Source organism: Myotis nattereri (genome assembly GCF_964212035.1).
Source record: "Myotis nattereri genome assembly, chromosome: 2".
NCBI lineage: Eukaryota > Metazoa > Chordata > Mammalia > Chiroptera > Vespertilionidae > Myotis > Myotis nattereri.
The window spans coordinates 67,471,795-67,486,878 of NC_138076.1; the positions used below are offsets into that span (position 1 = coordinate 67,471,795).

Here is a 15,084-nt window from a genome sequence, read left to right on the forward strand (position 1 = left end):
TAGGTGTTAAGGTGCTTGTATTTCTATTTAAATAGGCAACATAGTAATCTACCCTTATTTTATCCCTTTTTAGGCTCTGAGTTTCTGCAGTCTTAGTTACCACTGATTAGTGAAGAATTAAAAAAAGCAGAACTTACAAATTAGCACATGGAGTAAACTAATGAAACTGAACTGAAAAATGGTCACCTTAAAACGAACACAAAAGAGGGGAAAAGGCAACAAATAATAAGAATAGTACAGGCAATTTTGTCGTTTTCTAAAAAGAGGCATTTGTTTTAAAGTGTGTGCCTTATATAGTGATATCATTGCATTGCAGGGTTTTCTAGGTATTGATTCTAATATACTTTTTGCAAGAATCTGATTATAATTCTGATATTGTAATTAGTTTGTTAAATACAAAAGTTAAATTACTACCTGACAACTGTGAGGAAACATCTTGACAACATGGTTAATAAAAATGATTTCATTCAAATAACTACTTTGACAATGTATTGATATTTGAAAATCACAGCAATAGTATTAGGTAAGAGCTCAGTTTTACAATTACATTTATTTAATTTGATGTAAAATATTTTTTTCACATTTATGAAATTTATAAAATAAAAATTGTGGCATAAATCCATACATATAACACTTTTAGGCATTTTAGTTTTGATATGCATTACCAGAAAATTCCTCAAGATGGCAGTGTTTACCACAGTTAAAAATTATTTTAGCAATCCTTTAACTTTTAAAATGATTCCCAGATGAGCCAGTGTATAGTTAAAAATTCACTTTCTAGTACTCAATATTTCTTCAGAATTTTTTCTTTGAATATTTATCCTAATTTAGAAAGTTTTTGTTTATTTATTAGATTGCTATTGCATTAGAATTTGTGGATTTCTGGGAATCATTAAGTTGACCCAAAAACTTTAGAATAAACCTATATGCGATTTATACCCTTTGTAGGAAATAAAATGTTATTGAGACTATGGTAACAAGAATGAAAAAAAAAATCTTAGCAACAAACCAAATAAATTATATTACTTCTTTTGTTTGAGTGTGTATGTGATCATAATGGAGTTATAGATGCTTTGTTGATTTATAACCAAGGGAGGTTTACATCTTCTATTGCAAATAATTGTAGTTTTATTTTTATTATTTTCACCTGATTAAAAAAATCCAAATAAGTCACAAATATATAACAGAATCTAGGGAATTCATATTTTATCAGAGAAACTGGAGGTAGGATAGATGTTTTTATAAATATGAAATAAAAGAAATAATAATATAGGAATTATATAAAATCAACTTCTATAATGGATATATTACACATTAGTATAAACCTAATAAAATGCCTCATATATTCATTGGAGAATCTTACAGTTTCTGAAGGATGGACAGAAATGACCACGATTAGGCCCAATGATTGGTTTATAGATTTGCTGTGCCTTCTACAAAAATAGAACATTTGTCACGAAGGGTTAGAAGAGATATTTATTTCTTGATATTTCAGCAGCATAATTTGTAACATATTTTGTCTGTTTTCCTATAGGTCATCAAATGAACTTGAATGATATATTAACTTTTGATTTTGCTATTTACAAACAATAGATATAAATTTGCTTAAATAAATCACACAAAATACAAATGCTGTTCCTCTAAATCAGGGTTTCACAACTTTGGCACTACCGCCACTTTGAGCCATACTGTGTGTGTGTGTGTGTGTACATGTGTGTTTATGTATGTGTTCATGTGTGCTTGTGTGTGTGTGAGTGTGTTGGGGAGAGAGGAGTGGGGAGGGGCAGCACTGCACATTTTGCAATGGTTAGCATCATCCCTGGCCTCCACCCACTACCTGTCAGTAGCAGTAACAGCCTATCCACCCACGTCAGAGTTGTGAAGATCAAAATGTCTCCAGACATTGCCAAGTGTCACCTAAGGGGAAATATTACTCTATGCTTAAAACCACTCGCATAAAAATTTGATTATTTTCACTCTTCTTATTCTCTCCCACAATTATACAATCCCAGTCATGTTATTACAGTCCATATTTTAGCCTTTCAGTGTGTTAATTACTCAGGAATAGATGGGGTCAAGCAAAATTACTAGTTCCTTTGATTACCTCATATTAATTAGGACTCTTTCTTGCAAACTATAGCTATTATAAAGGCTCTTAGATTAGCTCTTAAGAAACAGTGGCTGGTATATAACTGGGCACCAACAATGAACTGGAACCAGATCATTAACTGCCATAAGGGGTTCTCTGTCTCTGATTCTTTATGTGTATCACCTTCATTTTTCTTATTCTCTCTCCCTCTACTTTTCTTTGTTTTCCTGGTTTACGCAATGAAAAACTGCTTCTAATTACTCCTGAGAATACATCACTTCCTGTTTACAGAACAATTAGATGGATCTTGATTACAGAATCTAGGTTCTTTGGTGAAGGGGTTCATTGGTCCACTTGGGTGTAGCAGAATGGGGTGGATCCATTCATTTCTGGCCGAGTGGGAGAATCTATGCCGTGTGAAGATGGCTGCTTTGCTGACCATGGGGATGGAATTTAGGAGAAACATTGCCCAAAAAGGAGGAACTCATGTGAGCCTGGAGAGGACACGGAGGTGTTCAGGCATGTATTCTGTGCCATCCTGGTTGACACCTTCTGTATGCATCAGCACCCTGTACCCTCACATTGCCCAGCAGGTGCCCTGGGTCCTCCTGTTCTGTTCCATGCAGTTCTGTCCTTCCCCGAAAAGGTGCCAGCCTCCAAATGGCTGCCTTCCTCATTTTCAGTCCAAAGTAAAACTAAAATGTAGCTCAAGATATTTAATTTCTGTGAGGAAGAAAACAAGCTAAACCAAGTTAGTAATATATGAGTGGTATGCACATTCCTTGAGTGTCTGATCTGTACTTGCGTCAGAAGAGTGCTTGGCGACAGAATTAATCCATGCATGGGGGAAAGTAGGTATAACCCTTCTCCAGTGTTCACTTTTGCATGTTGTCCTGTGTGTCATGCACTTTGCATCTAAGAGGCCTTTTAGATACCTGCTACTTCCAGTGGGCCCCACAGATCAACAGCATCAGGATCCCCTGAGAACTTGGTAGAAATGCAAGACTTCAGCAAATATATCAACCTGCATTTTAATTTAACAAAGTATCTGGGTAATGTGTGTTCTAATTAAAGTTTGAGGTAGACAGAATCAGTTTAAGTTAATTGTCATGTAAATCACAAAAAGTCAACTTTAGTATATTGTTAGGCTTGCAATAATAAGCGGTAAACATTAACTTGCTATTGAGTATTTGAAATATTACAATGAATGTAATAAGCAACATATTTAAAATCTAAAATATAAAGGAGATATATGATGATGAGAATTAGCAAAGTAGGAAGTACTGTCAGGATCGTATGCCTCTATGTAAAAAATAACAACGAAAGGAAAAAACAGCAAGAGGCCTCAGCTGACTTATGCTTAAGATATACAGGGTGGGGCAAAAGTAGGTTTACAGTTGTTTGTATAGAAAATACAATAATTAATAAATGAGAATAAACTCTTTGTTTAGAGTACTCACAACTACAAACCTACTTTTTCCCTGCCTTGTGGATATTAAATATCTCTGTGCCTGAGAATACAGAAGGCTTTAAAAAATATGGTAGGTATTTTTTACATGGTATGTTTTTTATTAGATTTTTGAGTGAAGTAATAAATACATTTATGACACTAAATCTTTCACTTTTGTGTTTTATAGTCATTTCATATAATTCTCTCTTTCCACTTTTTCCTACTAATCCTGGAGTGTACCTGAAATGTCACCCGGTCTTTAGGATCGCCTTACTGTTCTAATATACCAAAATGTCAGCCTACTTGCACAGTGAGGGACTAATACAGGGAAATAATCCCATTGTTTCAGCATATGGCTTTTAAAGACACCTCCATTGGTATGATTGTTTCTTCTAGAAATTACATAGATCATAGTCATAGACATACTGATTCTGCACTCAAACGGAGATGCTTATTCACTCTCCAAATTAATAGACTGCATGACTGTGTTGGTGACATTAAAAAATGTTTCACATCTTTTGAAATATAAGAAATATTTATTGGGTTATTTCACTTTACAAGTGACATTTTTCCAAGGATAGATTTTTCTAATTAAACTTATGCTTTAAACTCTCAACATATGATGTTCCTTATAACTTCTATTTTTAAAAATGCATTGCTCTGATGATGTGTCCTGGCTTACTGTAAAGCAGACAGACTCCATTCCATCCAGCCAAGAAGGTTCTTTGAGGTGCTTTTAATCCTTTATGAGAATTTCACCAATCCGTGTGTAGCGAGAGCTCAGTAAATTCACAGGGGTAGGACTGAAATGATGATGTGCATTTTTAAAGATTGTACAGTAATACACTACAAAATACGATTTTCATTTAAGAAAAATATATTAAAGGATTATGTGTATACATATATAATTTTTGAAAGTGAAGTGGTATTGACTTAAATCCCAGGCAAAGCATACCAGTGTATTTTAAAGGCTGAGCAATCCCTCTCTCTATTACTTGGGTGTTATCAGTGATCTGGAATTAAGCCAGGGCTGCAGGAGTCAATGGAATATGCATAGTCTCCCTGACTCATCTTAATTCAATTACAGGGGGACTGTGGGTTGAATTTGGTTCCTGAGAGGAGACTATAAGAGAAAAATGAGGCTTATCCATTCTGCCCTATATTAGTAAGTCTATTTATGTGCACATTATGTAACAAGTTGGGCTCTTAGAAGAATGTCACGTGAGTTTATTCTTAAAAAAAGAAAAGAAAAAGGACAGAAAAAATATAGGCATGCAGAAGTGGGAGAGAAGAATAGGAATGGAAGTTATTAGGATCATGTTTCAGGTACTATGAAGTTCTGTTTTCAACAATATACTCTTATTAATGAGAATGTATTCAAGAGAATAAAGAAAAAAAAACTTGTACAATATTTATTTTAAATTGAGGAAGTTCTAATATCTAAGAAAATCACTTTCCCAATTACCTTTGGACAAATGCTATTGTGCATTAAATGAGTTCTTGTCTCAACATTTCTCTATATCTATTTTTAAGAGTAAATAGTGGTGCTTCTGAGTAGTGTGCATGTAATTTCTGAATTTGGGGGCATTTTATTTTATGTAAATATGAATAAAATAGATCATACTTGATATTCTAACAGTTCTTACCTACAGAAAATAAATGTTCTACAGACAAGAAATAGAAAGTTTTCTGTTACATTTCGCATGAAATTATGTGACTTAAAAGTGAAGAAAGAGAGAACAAATATATATATATTCGAAGGAAAGACCTAATAGTGCAGCAGAAGAAATAATCAAGGACCTTACTGCACTTTGCCAGTTTGTACAGTCTTAAAAGGTGTTAATTTTTTGTGCTGTTAACATTCTGCATTGTCATTTTCTAAGTAGTGATAATATAAATAACCCTCAGCATTTTCACACAATTTCCCCCCAGAAGTACACTACAATAGTCTAGACTCTTTTGTGAAATGAGGACAATTATACCTGCTGTGACCCAAGATCCCTGTGATTGATTTATTAATGTTTGTTAGGCACACTGAGACATCTGGATTAAAGGCACTTTAGAAGTACAAGGCTCGCTAGTATTTATTTTATTTTACTTTTCACTTTGATTGGAATGCAGAAATAGTATGTTAAAGTTGAACATTTTAGTCTTGAAATCCTTGAGGAGGTCATTTGATCATCGCAAATACCACAGTCTTTTATACAAACTGTAGCTTAATGCAAAAAGCCTTTACAATCTCTGTGTGAAATAGAATTTTAAAATGCTGACTGGAAACTAAAAAAATCATAGATGAAAATTCAATTAACAAACCAAACTGCTTGATAATTGAAGTTATTAAATGCCATCACATGAAAATTGTTTAAATATATAACTAGAACAACATTAAATGTTGGAATGTAAAATGATGTTATCTCAACATCTGTTTCTATATTCATCTGAAATAGTATTTAAGTCTTTGGGTAACTGGTCTAAGGTGACTCAGCTTCACAATATCCCATGACCTATATAGCAGCAGGAAACACTAAAGCAGTTTTACTATAGTCCAGATGGCATAATTCCTAAATCATATACTAATCAGGTACAACACATGTGAGAATATAACAATTCCTTGCTGTAGAAAGCGTGCAATGACAAAAATGAATAAGGGTAAATTAATGAGATCTAATTGGAAGCCTAATACATATACTGGAAGATCTATATTGGAAGTCATATAATTGGAAATTAGATATTTTATTAAATTCACTGAAGAAAAAAAGTGATTAAAATGCATCAAAACCAATAGATAGCCTCCTGCAAAAACTAAAATTTATGTACAATATAATTTCCTTAATACATAATAATGTAGATATCACTTTAAAAAAATAAGGTAGAAGAGGTGAATTGTGAGCAGCTCTCATTATGGAAATGTTTTATATAGATTTCTGGGCAGAAGCCTCAAGTTATGATAGCAGAGGGTTAGAAATATGACCCTTTAGATTTAATTTTCTTCCTGAATATGAATAAGATCTTTAATAATAGTTCTCATTCTGGAGTTTAGCAGTTTGGAATATAATAGGGCAAACAATAAGCTTCAACCATTCTAGCTTTAAGAGATAAAACTAGTATAATCAGTTAAAGAATTCCAATAATTTAGATATTCCAAATAAACACCTGAATGAGAGAATGCACTGAAGTCAGTAGCTCTGTTTCTATATTATAGTCAACATCCTTTGAAGAGTCGAGAGATGGACCTCATCCGGGGGCTTTGACCTTTGGTTTCTGTAATTGAAGTCTCATGGTCATAAATGTAATCATATGATTTTTTTTCCTCCTTAACCTTCATCTGTGTTCATACTAAGATTTCATTTATGAGCATAAGATAGTAATGAGTCCTGACTACTCACAAAGCTACCCCTCAGCAAACAGAAATAATTCTGCTTAGTAACAATATTAATTATTGCTAAGTTATGTGCTGTGACTGCAACATGAATTTGAAATGGCTATAGTATGATTAGCATAAGAATTGAGATGACTGTGATGTGTAAGAAGTGAACTGGAAAGTGGCTGTGCTGCTGTTTATTGTAAATGTATCAAAATGATGGTTCACTTATTCTTTTAAACAAGTTCAGAGCATAAAATAGGTGACAACGGGAACAATGCACTAGTTCTAATTGTAGATTTTGTGAATGGCAAAATGATCATTCAGAGTTAAAATAAAAGAATCTTCCTTTGATTCACTCGTATTGTTGTATGAGGTAATATTTTTCTTTATAATTTTAAATACTTAAGCAGTCCTTTTTATTCTTAACTTTTGTATACTCTAATCATACAAAATACTATTATGAGAGGACTTTTGGCTATTTAGAAAGCATTATCAATCTACTGCCTTGAGGAATCCCCTTTTATATTTTTCATTAAGAGATTAACTATTTTAGTGCAGATTAGGCACTGAATTTTGGCATGAATATTGACCTCAGAAAAAGTTTATTTTTTTAAAAAAATATTTGTCATTGATGTGGGGACATTGTAATGTTAAAAGAGTTGGTTAAATAGTGAAATTATTTATACAATACCTAATTTTGGTGGGTTTGCTTGGTGATAATATTTTTACATTTTAACTTAAGTATCTAAAAATAAGTGTTCATATTGAAAAAGAAAACCATTCTATTCAAAAACTAAGAGGTATCTTTGTACATGCCATCATAGTGCAGAACTGTGTGAAGAGCATCAATGCATCCATCCACAGCTCAGTACAGAATGGAGAACACGGATGTGTGAAATAAGTGCCCTTTATTCTCCCTGTAAGTTAGAACCAGTTATTCAATTACACATTAAGACCTTCTCAGACAACCTTTATAGGTCATTCAAAAAAAATAAAATTTTTGTTCCAAGTGAACTGTTATTATGAAAGCCTCAAACTTTGCTCATGCAATATATCCTTCTGGTAACAACCCATTACACAAACCTGGTGGCTTACTGATTTTAAAAGATCAGTCATATATAGAGATAGTCTAGTTTTCGGGGCCCATATTTCAGAAACCAGGCTAATCCTTTCGGGAGTCATTCCATCCTGCACTTGCAGGAAAAGGAGAAACGTGTGAGCACACGCTACAAAACCAGTCAGAGAGACATGAATCGCACAGGGAAAGACAAGTATTACGTGTACAGTTGGAATCAGCAGCAAGTGCCAGGGGAAAGGAAATGGCCCACAGCCTGGGGAAACAGCTGGACGGGACTCCTTCCAGCCTCTCGCAGGCAAAGTTTGCAGTTAAGTGAGCTGGGAGCGGGCTGTGCAGCAGCCGCGCGCTGGGCTCGCCGGGCTCGCAGGCTCCCGCGCGGCGGAGCAGAAGCGCAGAGGCAGCCGCCCGTGCGCCGCAGCGCGGGGAGAGGAGACTTCGCGCCGCAGCCGGCTGGCCGGGGCTGACCGGGGACCCCGAGGCTGCCGCTCTCCCCCTCTCTCCCCGCCAGCTCCCGTCACCCAGCAGGCCAGAAAGGCCCTAGTGAATTTTCTTTCCGGTCTTGACTGAGGTTCAAAGATTAAGATTCTCAGCCCGGACCTTGCGCTATCCGCCCCCTCCGCTCCGCCCTTCTTGCCAAGTCCCTGCCAGCATCGCCGGCCGTGCTGTCTGCTTAACGCGCTCCGGGGATCGGCTGGCCCGTCCTCCCGTCCGAGGGGTGACCACACATCTCCGGCCTCGGACTCCGGGTGCCCTCCCATCTCTTTGCATTGGGGTCCCTCCATGTAGTAGAAAAGGCAAGTGCGACACGTGCGCCCAGATAGGAGCGCCCTCGGCGTCCCCCATCTCCGCCCGCCGCGGGGCCCGAGGCTCCCTGGACCGGCGCCCGCTCACCCGCCGGCCCCCCCGGCAGCCGCCCGTACCCGCCAGGCCGCCGGATCCGCGATCGCTGCCCGGTCGCTGCCCGGAGCGCGCGGAGCCGCCGCCAGCACCGCCCGCGACCGCCCCAGGAGCGCCGGCTCTCCCCTCCCGGCGGCCCCCGCTGGGCATGCTCCGTGCGCCTCCGGGAGCCCGGCTCTCTCGGGGCCGGGATCGCTTCTCCGTGTTTTCGCGGCGGCCGAGGGGGCGCCGGGGAGGGGGGGCGGGGAGATAGTCGGCGCCCTGTTCTGCGCCCCCCTCCTTCGCGTGCGGCTGCCGCACCGCAGGATGCGGGCCAATCAGGTGCCGGGGGCGGGTCCGCGGCCGTCACGCCCTCCCTCTGGGCTTATTGAGAGTTATATCAAGAAATTCAGTTCAGAGCGAGGAGAGGGAGAAGCAGAGAGGGGCAGAGGAGAAGCGGGAGAGGAAAGCGAGCCCGACGGGAAGAAGCGCCCCGGGGTCTCTCCAACCAGCAAGAGATGAGCAACCCATTAGGAATTTTTCGGGCCGCTGTCACCCCGGAGAGCAGCCCGAGAAGCACCATCACCCCAACTCTGACGTTTCCTACAAGAAGTTAGAGACTCCAGCGGCGCTGGCATCGGAGGGGAATGGTATGCTGGATGCTGTGGAAAATAGCCCTGAGCTGGAGAAGTGCGACTGGATGCTGTGCGTGCTAAATACCAGAAGAGCCCAGACCCCCTGGGTAATAGAGACGGAATGTGGAGAGAATAAGGACCGATCTGCGAATTTGTTCTCCGGAGTTGCTAATTTGCCAGCCCGAAGCAACACATTTCACCGGGAGGAAACGCTGTGCTGCTCCTGATTTTCTCCCCAAACTGGTGCTACCAGATGCATGGCTTTCTATGTGTGGGAACAAATCGTTCCTAACTGCAGCATACCGGGAAAGGGGAAAGGTTGAGGCAACTCACGTAAGTGTAAAGTTTCGCATGCACCATTGTAAATGCCGTGTTTAGATATGTCCTCGGGTGTAGACGGGGGATGTTTGTAATTGGGTAGACGGTTGGGGCAGAACTCACCTACCAGACTGTATCTGCATCCCTACCTGCATCACCCTGCCGGAACTAATCACGGGCATCAGCTAGCGTGCAGCTAATGCAGATGAGATCAGAGCCTGGGAACTGACCAGTTTTACTCAAGTGGGTGGCTGTCTGGAGCCTTGCACCCGTTTACATTGCAGTTAGGGGGGCATCTAAACAGGAGCCTTTTAACCTGCATGATTGGGTTGCAGTATTTATGTGTGGCAGATGTTACTAATATTATAACAGAGACCAGGGTTAAGAAACTGCATTTCCCCCCTCTTTTAGGCTCTGTAGAAAATATCGTGCTGTTACATGGAAATATTGCTGTGTTTCACATACACCTTGACACTCTCTTTCACCTCTAGGATATGGGAATCTTATATTATTATTTTGTAAAGTTTTAACGTGCTGATTAATGCTGATGGGGTCAATTTGGCAACCTGGAGAAATGAGAGCAAGGTCTGGATAAGACATTTGAAGTCTCGGTGTTGTGCTTTCAGGCAATACGGATCTGTAGTGGCCGGCGACTATCGCTGCTGATGCTGCAGCATGTCCGATGCTTGTTTCCCAGGAAGATTGTGTTAGAAAGCAGTTGAAGAACTGGAGGGAAAGAAAGACATAGTCCTTTTAGAAGAAAAAAAGAAAAAGAGAGAGAGAGATGTGACTCAGTGTGGCAGGGAAGAAAACTCATCACAGTTGACATGTGACAAAGCAGTTAGCAGGAAGCACAGCTAAATACTGTTTTTCACTTCCACCTTAAAAAAAAAAAAAAAAACCTAAGGGAGGTGGGTTAGAAACCAGGAGGCAGGTAAGCCAGGGGGAGGGGAGGAGGAGAACAAGAATGCATGTTGTGAATTAAATGGTGTCCTGAAAAACAGTGTGGGTGAACACAGGTAAAAATAGCAGCTGTCCTGAATTCAAAAGTAGATGATTTTATTTCCTCTGGCCGAATGCAACAAGCAGGGGATGTTGAGTGTTTTTAGCCACAGAGTTAACTTGCAAACAGTGGCAGCGCAAACTGCCATGTTTACTAATATGCAGTGGAAAATGTGCTGTAATGTTTCGTGACTGTGTGTGTCTGTTTACTGAAGAATAATATTGTCTATACAATTGTGTTGACAGTGGCTGTCTCCAAATAAGCGATGAGATGTAATGCATCCTCCCGTCCATGCACGCTTCCTCTTGCAATTCGTGCATCCTTCCTCAGTGGGAACCTTTAAACCCTAAAATTCGGGAAAAGAAAATAAATACATTATCATGGACCTGAGGGATTTTTACCTGTTGGCTGCTCTGATTGCCTGTTTAAGGCTGGATTCCGCAATAGCTCAAGAACTTATTTACACTATTAGAGAGGAATTGCCTGAAAATGTGCCCATAGGAAACATACCAAAGGATCTGAACATTTCTCACATCAATGCTGCCACAGGGACCAGTGCCAGCCTCGTCTACAGACTGGTTTCTAAAGCTGGGGATGCCCCTTTGGTGAAAGTGTCCAGTAGCACTGGGGAGATTTTCACCACCTCCAATAGAATAGACAGAGAGAAACTCTGTGCTGGAGCCTCTTATGCTGAGGAGAACGAGTGTTTCTTTGAACTTGAGGTGGTGATCCTCCCCAATGACTTTTTCAGGCTGATCAAAATAAAGATAATTGTTAAGGATACCAATGACAATGCCCCCATGTTTCCATCTCCTGTCATCAATATTTCAATTCCAGAAAACACTTTGATCAACAGCCGCTTTCCAATCCCATCAGCAACAGATCCTGACACAGGCTTCAATGGTGTTCAGCATTATGAGTTGTTAAATGGCCAGAGTGTGTTTGGACTGGATATTGTGGAAACTCCGGAGGGAGAGAAGTGGCCGCAATTGATTGTTCAGCAAAACTTGGACCGAGAACAGAAAGATACCTATGTGATGAAAATCAAAGTAGAGGATGGAGGCACTCCACAGAAATCCAGCACGGCCATCCTGCAGGTCACAGTAAGTGATGTCAATGACAACAGGCCGGTGTTTAAGGAGGGGCAAGTGGAGGTCCATATCCCGGAGAATGCTCCGGTGGGCACCTCTGTCATTCAGCTCCATGCCACTGACGCAGACATAGGCAGTAATGCTGAGATCCGGTACATTTTTGGTGCCCAGGTTGCCCCTGCTACCAAAAGACTCTTTGCTTTAAATAATACTACTGGGCTGATCACTGTCCAGAGGTCCCTAGATCGAGAGGAGACGGCCATTCACAAAGTGACAGTGCTGGCTAGTGATGGCAGCTCCACTCCGGCTCGAGCCACCGTCACCATCAATGTGACTGATGTGAATGATAACCCTCCTAACATAGACCTCAGGTACATCATAAGTCCCATCAATGGCACGGTGTATTTATCCGAGAAAGATCCCGTCAACACCAAGATTGCCCTAATTACAGTTTCTGATAAGGACACAGATGTGAATGGCAAAGTGATCTGTTTTATTGAAAGAGAGGTCCCATTTCACCTGAAGGCAGTGTACGACAACCAGTATTTGTTAGAGACCTCCTCTTTGTTGGACTACGAGGGCACCAAAGAATTCAGCTTTAAAATTGTTGCCTCTGATTCTGGGAAGCCCAGTTTAAATCAGACTGCCCTGGTAAGGGTTAAGCTTGAGGACGAAAATGACAACCCACCCATTTTCAACCAGCCTGTAATTGAGCTGTCAGTTTCTGAAAACAACCGACGTGGGTTATACTTAACAACTATTAGTGCCACAGATGAGGACAGTGGGAAAAACGCAGACATTGTTTACCAGCTTGGACCGAATGCCTCCTTCTTTGATCTGGACCGAAAGACAGGGGTTTTGACAGCCTCCAGAGTCTTTGACAGAGAGGAACAAGAGCGGTTCATTTTTACAGTAACTGCCAGGGACAATGGGACCCCTCCCCTCCAAAGCCAAGCGGCGGTGATTGTTACTGTTCTGGATGAGAATGACAACAGCCCCAAGTTTACTCATAATCACTTTCAGTTTTTTGTGTCTGAGAATCTGCCAAAGTATAGTACTGTGGGGGTGATCACAGTCACAGATGCAGATGCTGGCGAGAATAAAGCTGTGACTCTTTCCATTCTGAACGACAATGATAATTTTGTGTTGGATCCCTATTCCGGAGTCATCAAGTCGAATGTCTCATTCGACAGAGAGCAGCAGAGTTCCTACACTTTTGATGTCAAAGCCACCGATGGAGGACAGCCACCCCGGTCCTCTACGGCGAAGGTCACCATCAACGTCATGGACGTCAATGACAACAGCCCCGTGGTCATCTCCCCACCGTCTAACACTTCTTTCAAGTTGGTGCCCCTCTCGGCCATCCCTGGCTCGGTGGTAGCAGAAGTGTTTGCCGTGGATATCGACACCGGGATGAACGCTGAACTGAAGTACACGATTGTGAGTGGCAACAGCAAAGGCTTGTTTCGGATTGACCCGGTCACCGGCAACATCACCCTGGAAGAGAAACCGGCGCCCACCGACGTGGGCTTGCACCGTCTGGTGGTCAACATAAGCGACCTGGGCTACCCCAAGTCCTTGCACACACTTGTGCTTGTCTTTCTGTATGTGAACGACACGGCTGGGAATGCCTCCTATATCTACGACTTGATTCGCAGGACTATGGAGACCCCCCTGGACAGGAACATAGGGGACAGCAGCCAGCCCTACCAAAACGAGGACTATCTCACCATCATGATCGCCATCGTGGCCGGTGCCATGGTGGTCATCGTCGTGATCTTCGTCACCGTGCTGGTGCGCTGTCGCCACGCGTCCCGGTTCAAAGCAGCTCAGAGGAGCAAGCAAGGGGCCGAATGGATGTCCCCCAACCAGGAGAACAAGCAAAACAAGAAAAAGAAGAGAAAGAAAAGGAAGTCTCCCAAGAGCTCGCTGTTGAACTTTGTGACCATCGAAGAGTCCAAACCCGATGACGCGGTGCACGAACCCATCAATGGGACCATCAGCCTGCCGGCTGAGCTGGAGGAGCAGAGCATAGGAAGATTTGACTGGGGCCCCGCACCCCCGACCACCTTCAAGCCTAACAGCCCTGACCTGGCCAAGCACTACAAATCCGCTTCTCCACAGCCTGCTTTCCACCTGAAACCAGACACTCCAGTGTCTGTGAAAAAGCATCACGTGATTCAGGAACTCCCTTTGGACAACACCTTTGTCGGGGGTTGTGACACCCTGTCCAAACGCTCCTCCACTAGTTCAGATCACTTCAGTGCCTCAGAGTGCAGTTCCCAAGGAGGCTTCAAGACAAAGGGCCCCTTACACACCAGACAGGTAAACGAGCACTTCTACTGGTCTATAAGTACTGCATACAAGTGCCCAGCCAACCAGTACTAACGTGCCAGTGTGTCTGTTGTTTTGGTCGAACTTTAGCTTAGTTATAAAGAGGGGGGGGGAACCCAAAAAAAACTTGACCCCTTTTTCTCTTCCTCTGAGGCTCAGTCAAGATTTTTTTTTAGAACAGCTTTGAAATTTCTGAGTTCTGAGAATTATTTAACTTCCCAGTTTGCTTCAAAAGGCAAAAGATGAAAAGAGGAAATGATTCCAAAATGTCCCAAGATAATGTTGGCTGAAGAAGAAAACCTGTCTTGATATGCCAAATTCTGCTCCTGGGGTTCCCAAATTCAAGATTTTCATATTACCTTTTCATCTGAAAAGTCACCTTCAAATCTCAAGTGTTAAATGATGTTTGAAGGGCTGACTGTAATTCTATTGGAGCTGTGGTTGCTAAAGGGGTTAACTTTTTTTTTTAAAACAAGATGGTAGAATAGTAAATGTACATCAGCTGTGAAGCACATGGTTGTGGAGAGATTGCAACTAAGCCATATAGGTCCTCTTTTTGTTTTCAGATGATTTTATTGTAATATAGTAAGTTGGGTATTGCATAGAAAGGCTTGCAGATTGTCCACAATGGCCAAAGTACTCTTGCAAAGAAAAAAAAAAAAGAAGGAATGTTGTCTCCCTGATTTAACTCATTTATACAGAAAAGAATGAATCCATTGTAAATATTCTCTCATTTTAGTAATGCATAAGTGATCTGTCATAACTCATTTTAAACTGTGAAATATGGCATATGAAGAGGGATTAAGAGGCTGAGAAACTCATATTTCAACCAAATCCAGAATTAGT

General features: G+C 41.1%; 1 protein-coding gene across 5 annotated transcripts in view; it reads left to right on the forward strand.

Annotated features, from left to right (window-relative positions):
• Positions 1-9,268: 9,268 nt before the first annotated feature.
• The window catches only part of PCDH9 (protocadherin 9), a 944,108-nt gene continuing 938,292 nt past the window's right edge, over positions 9,269-15,084 (forward strand). For all 5 annotated transcript variants that reach the window (XR_013995530.1, XM_081083302.1, XM_081083303.1 and 2 more), the window contains exons 1-2: positions 9,269-9,825; positions 11,059-14,229. Coding sequence is in view for 4 of the 5 variants with exons in the window: in XM_081083302.1 (XP_080939428.1) it covers positions 11,194-14,229 (3,036 nt within the window). In the remaining variant the exon portion in view is untranslated. The remainder of the gene's footprint in view (positions 9,826-11,058; positions 14,230-15,084) is intronic.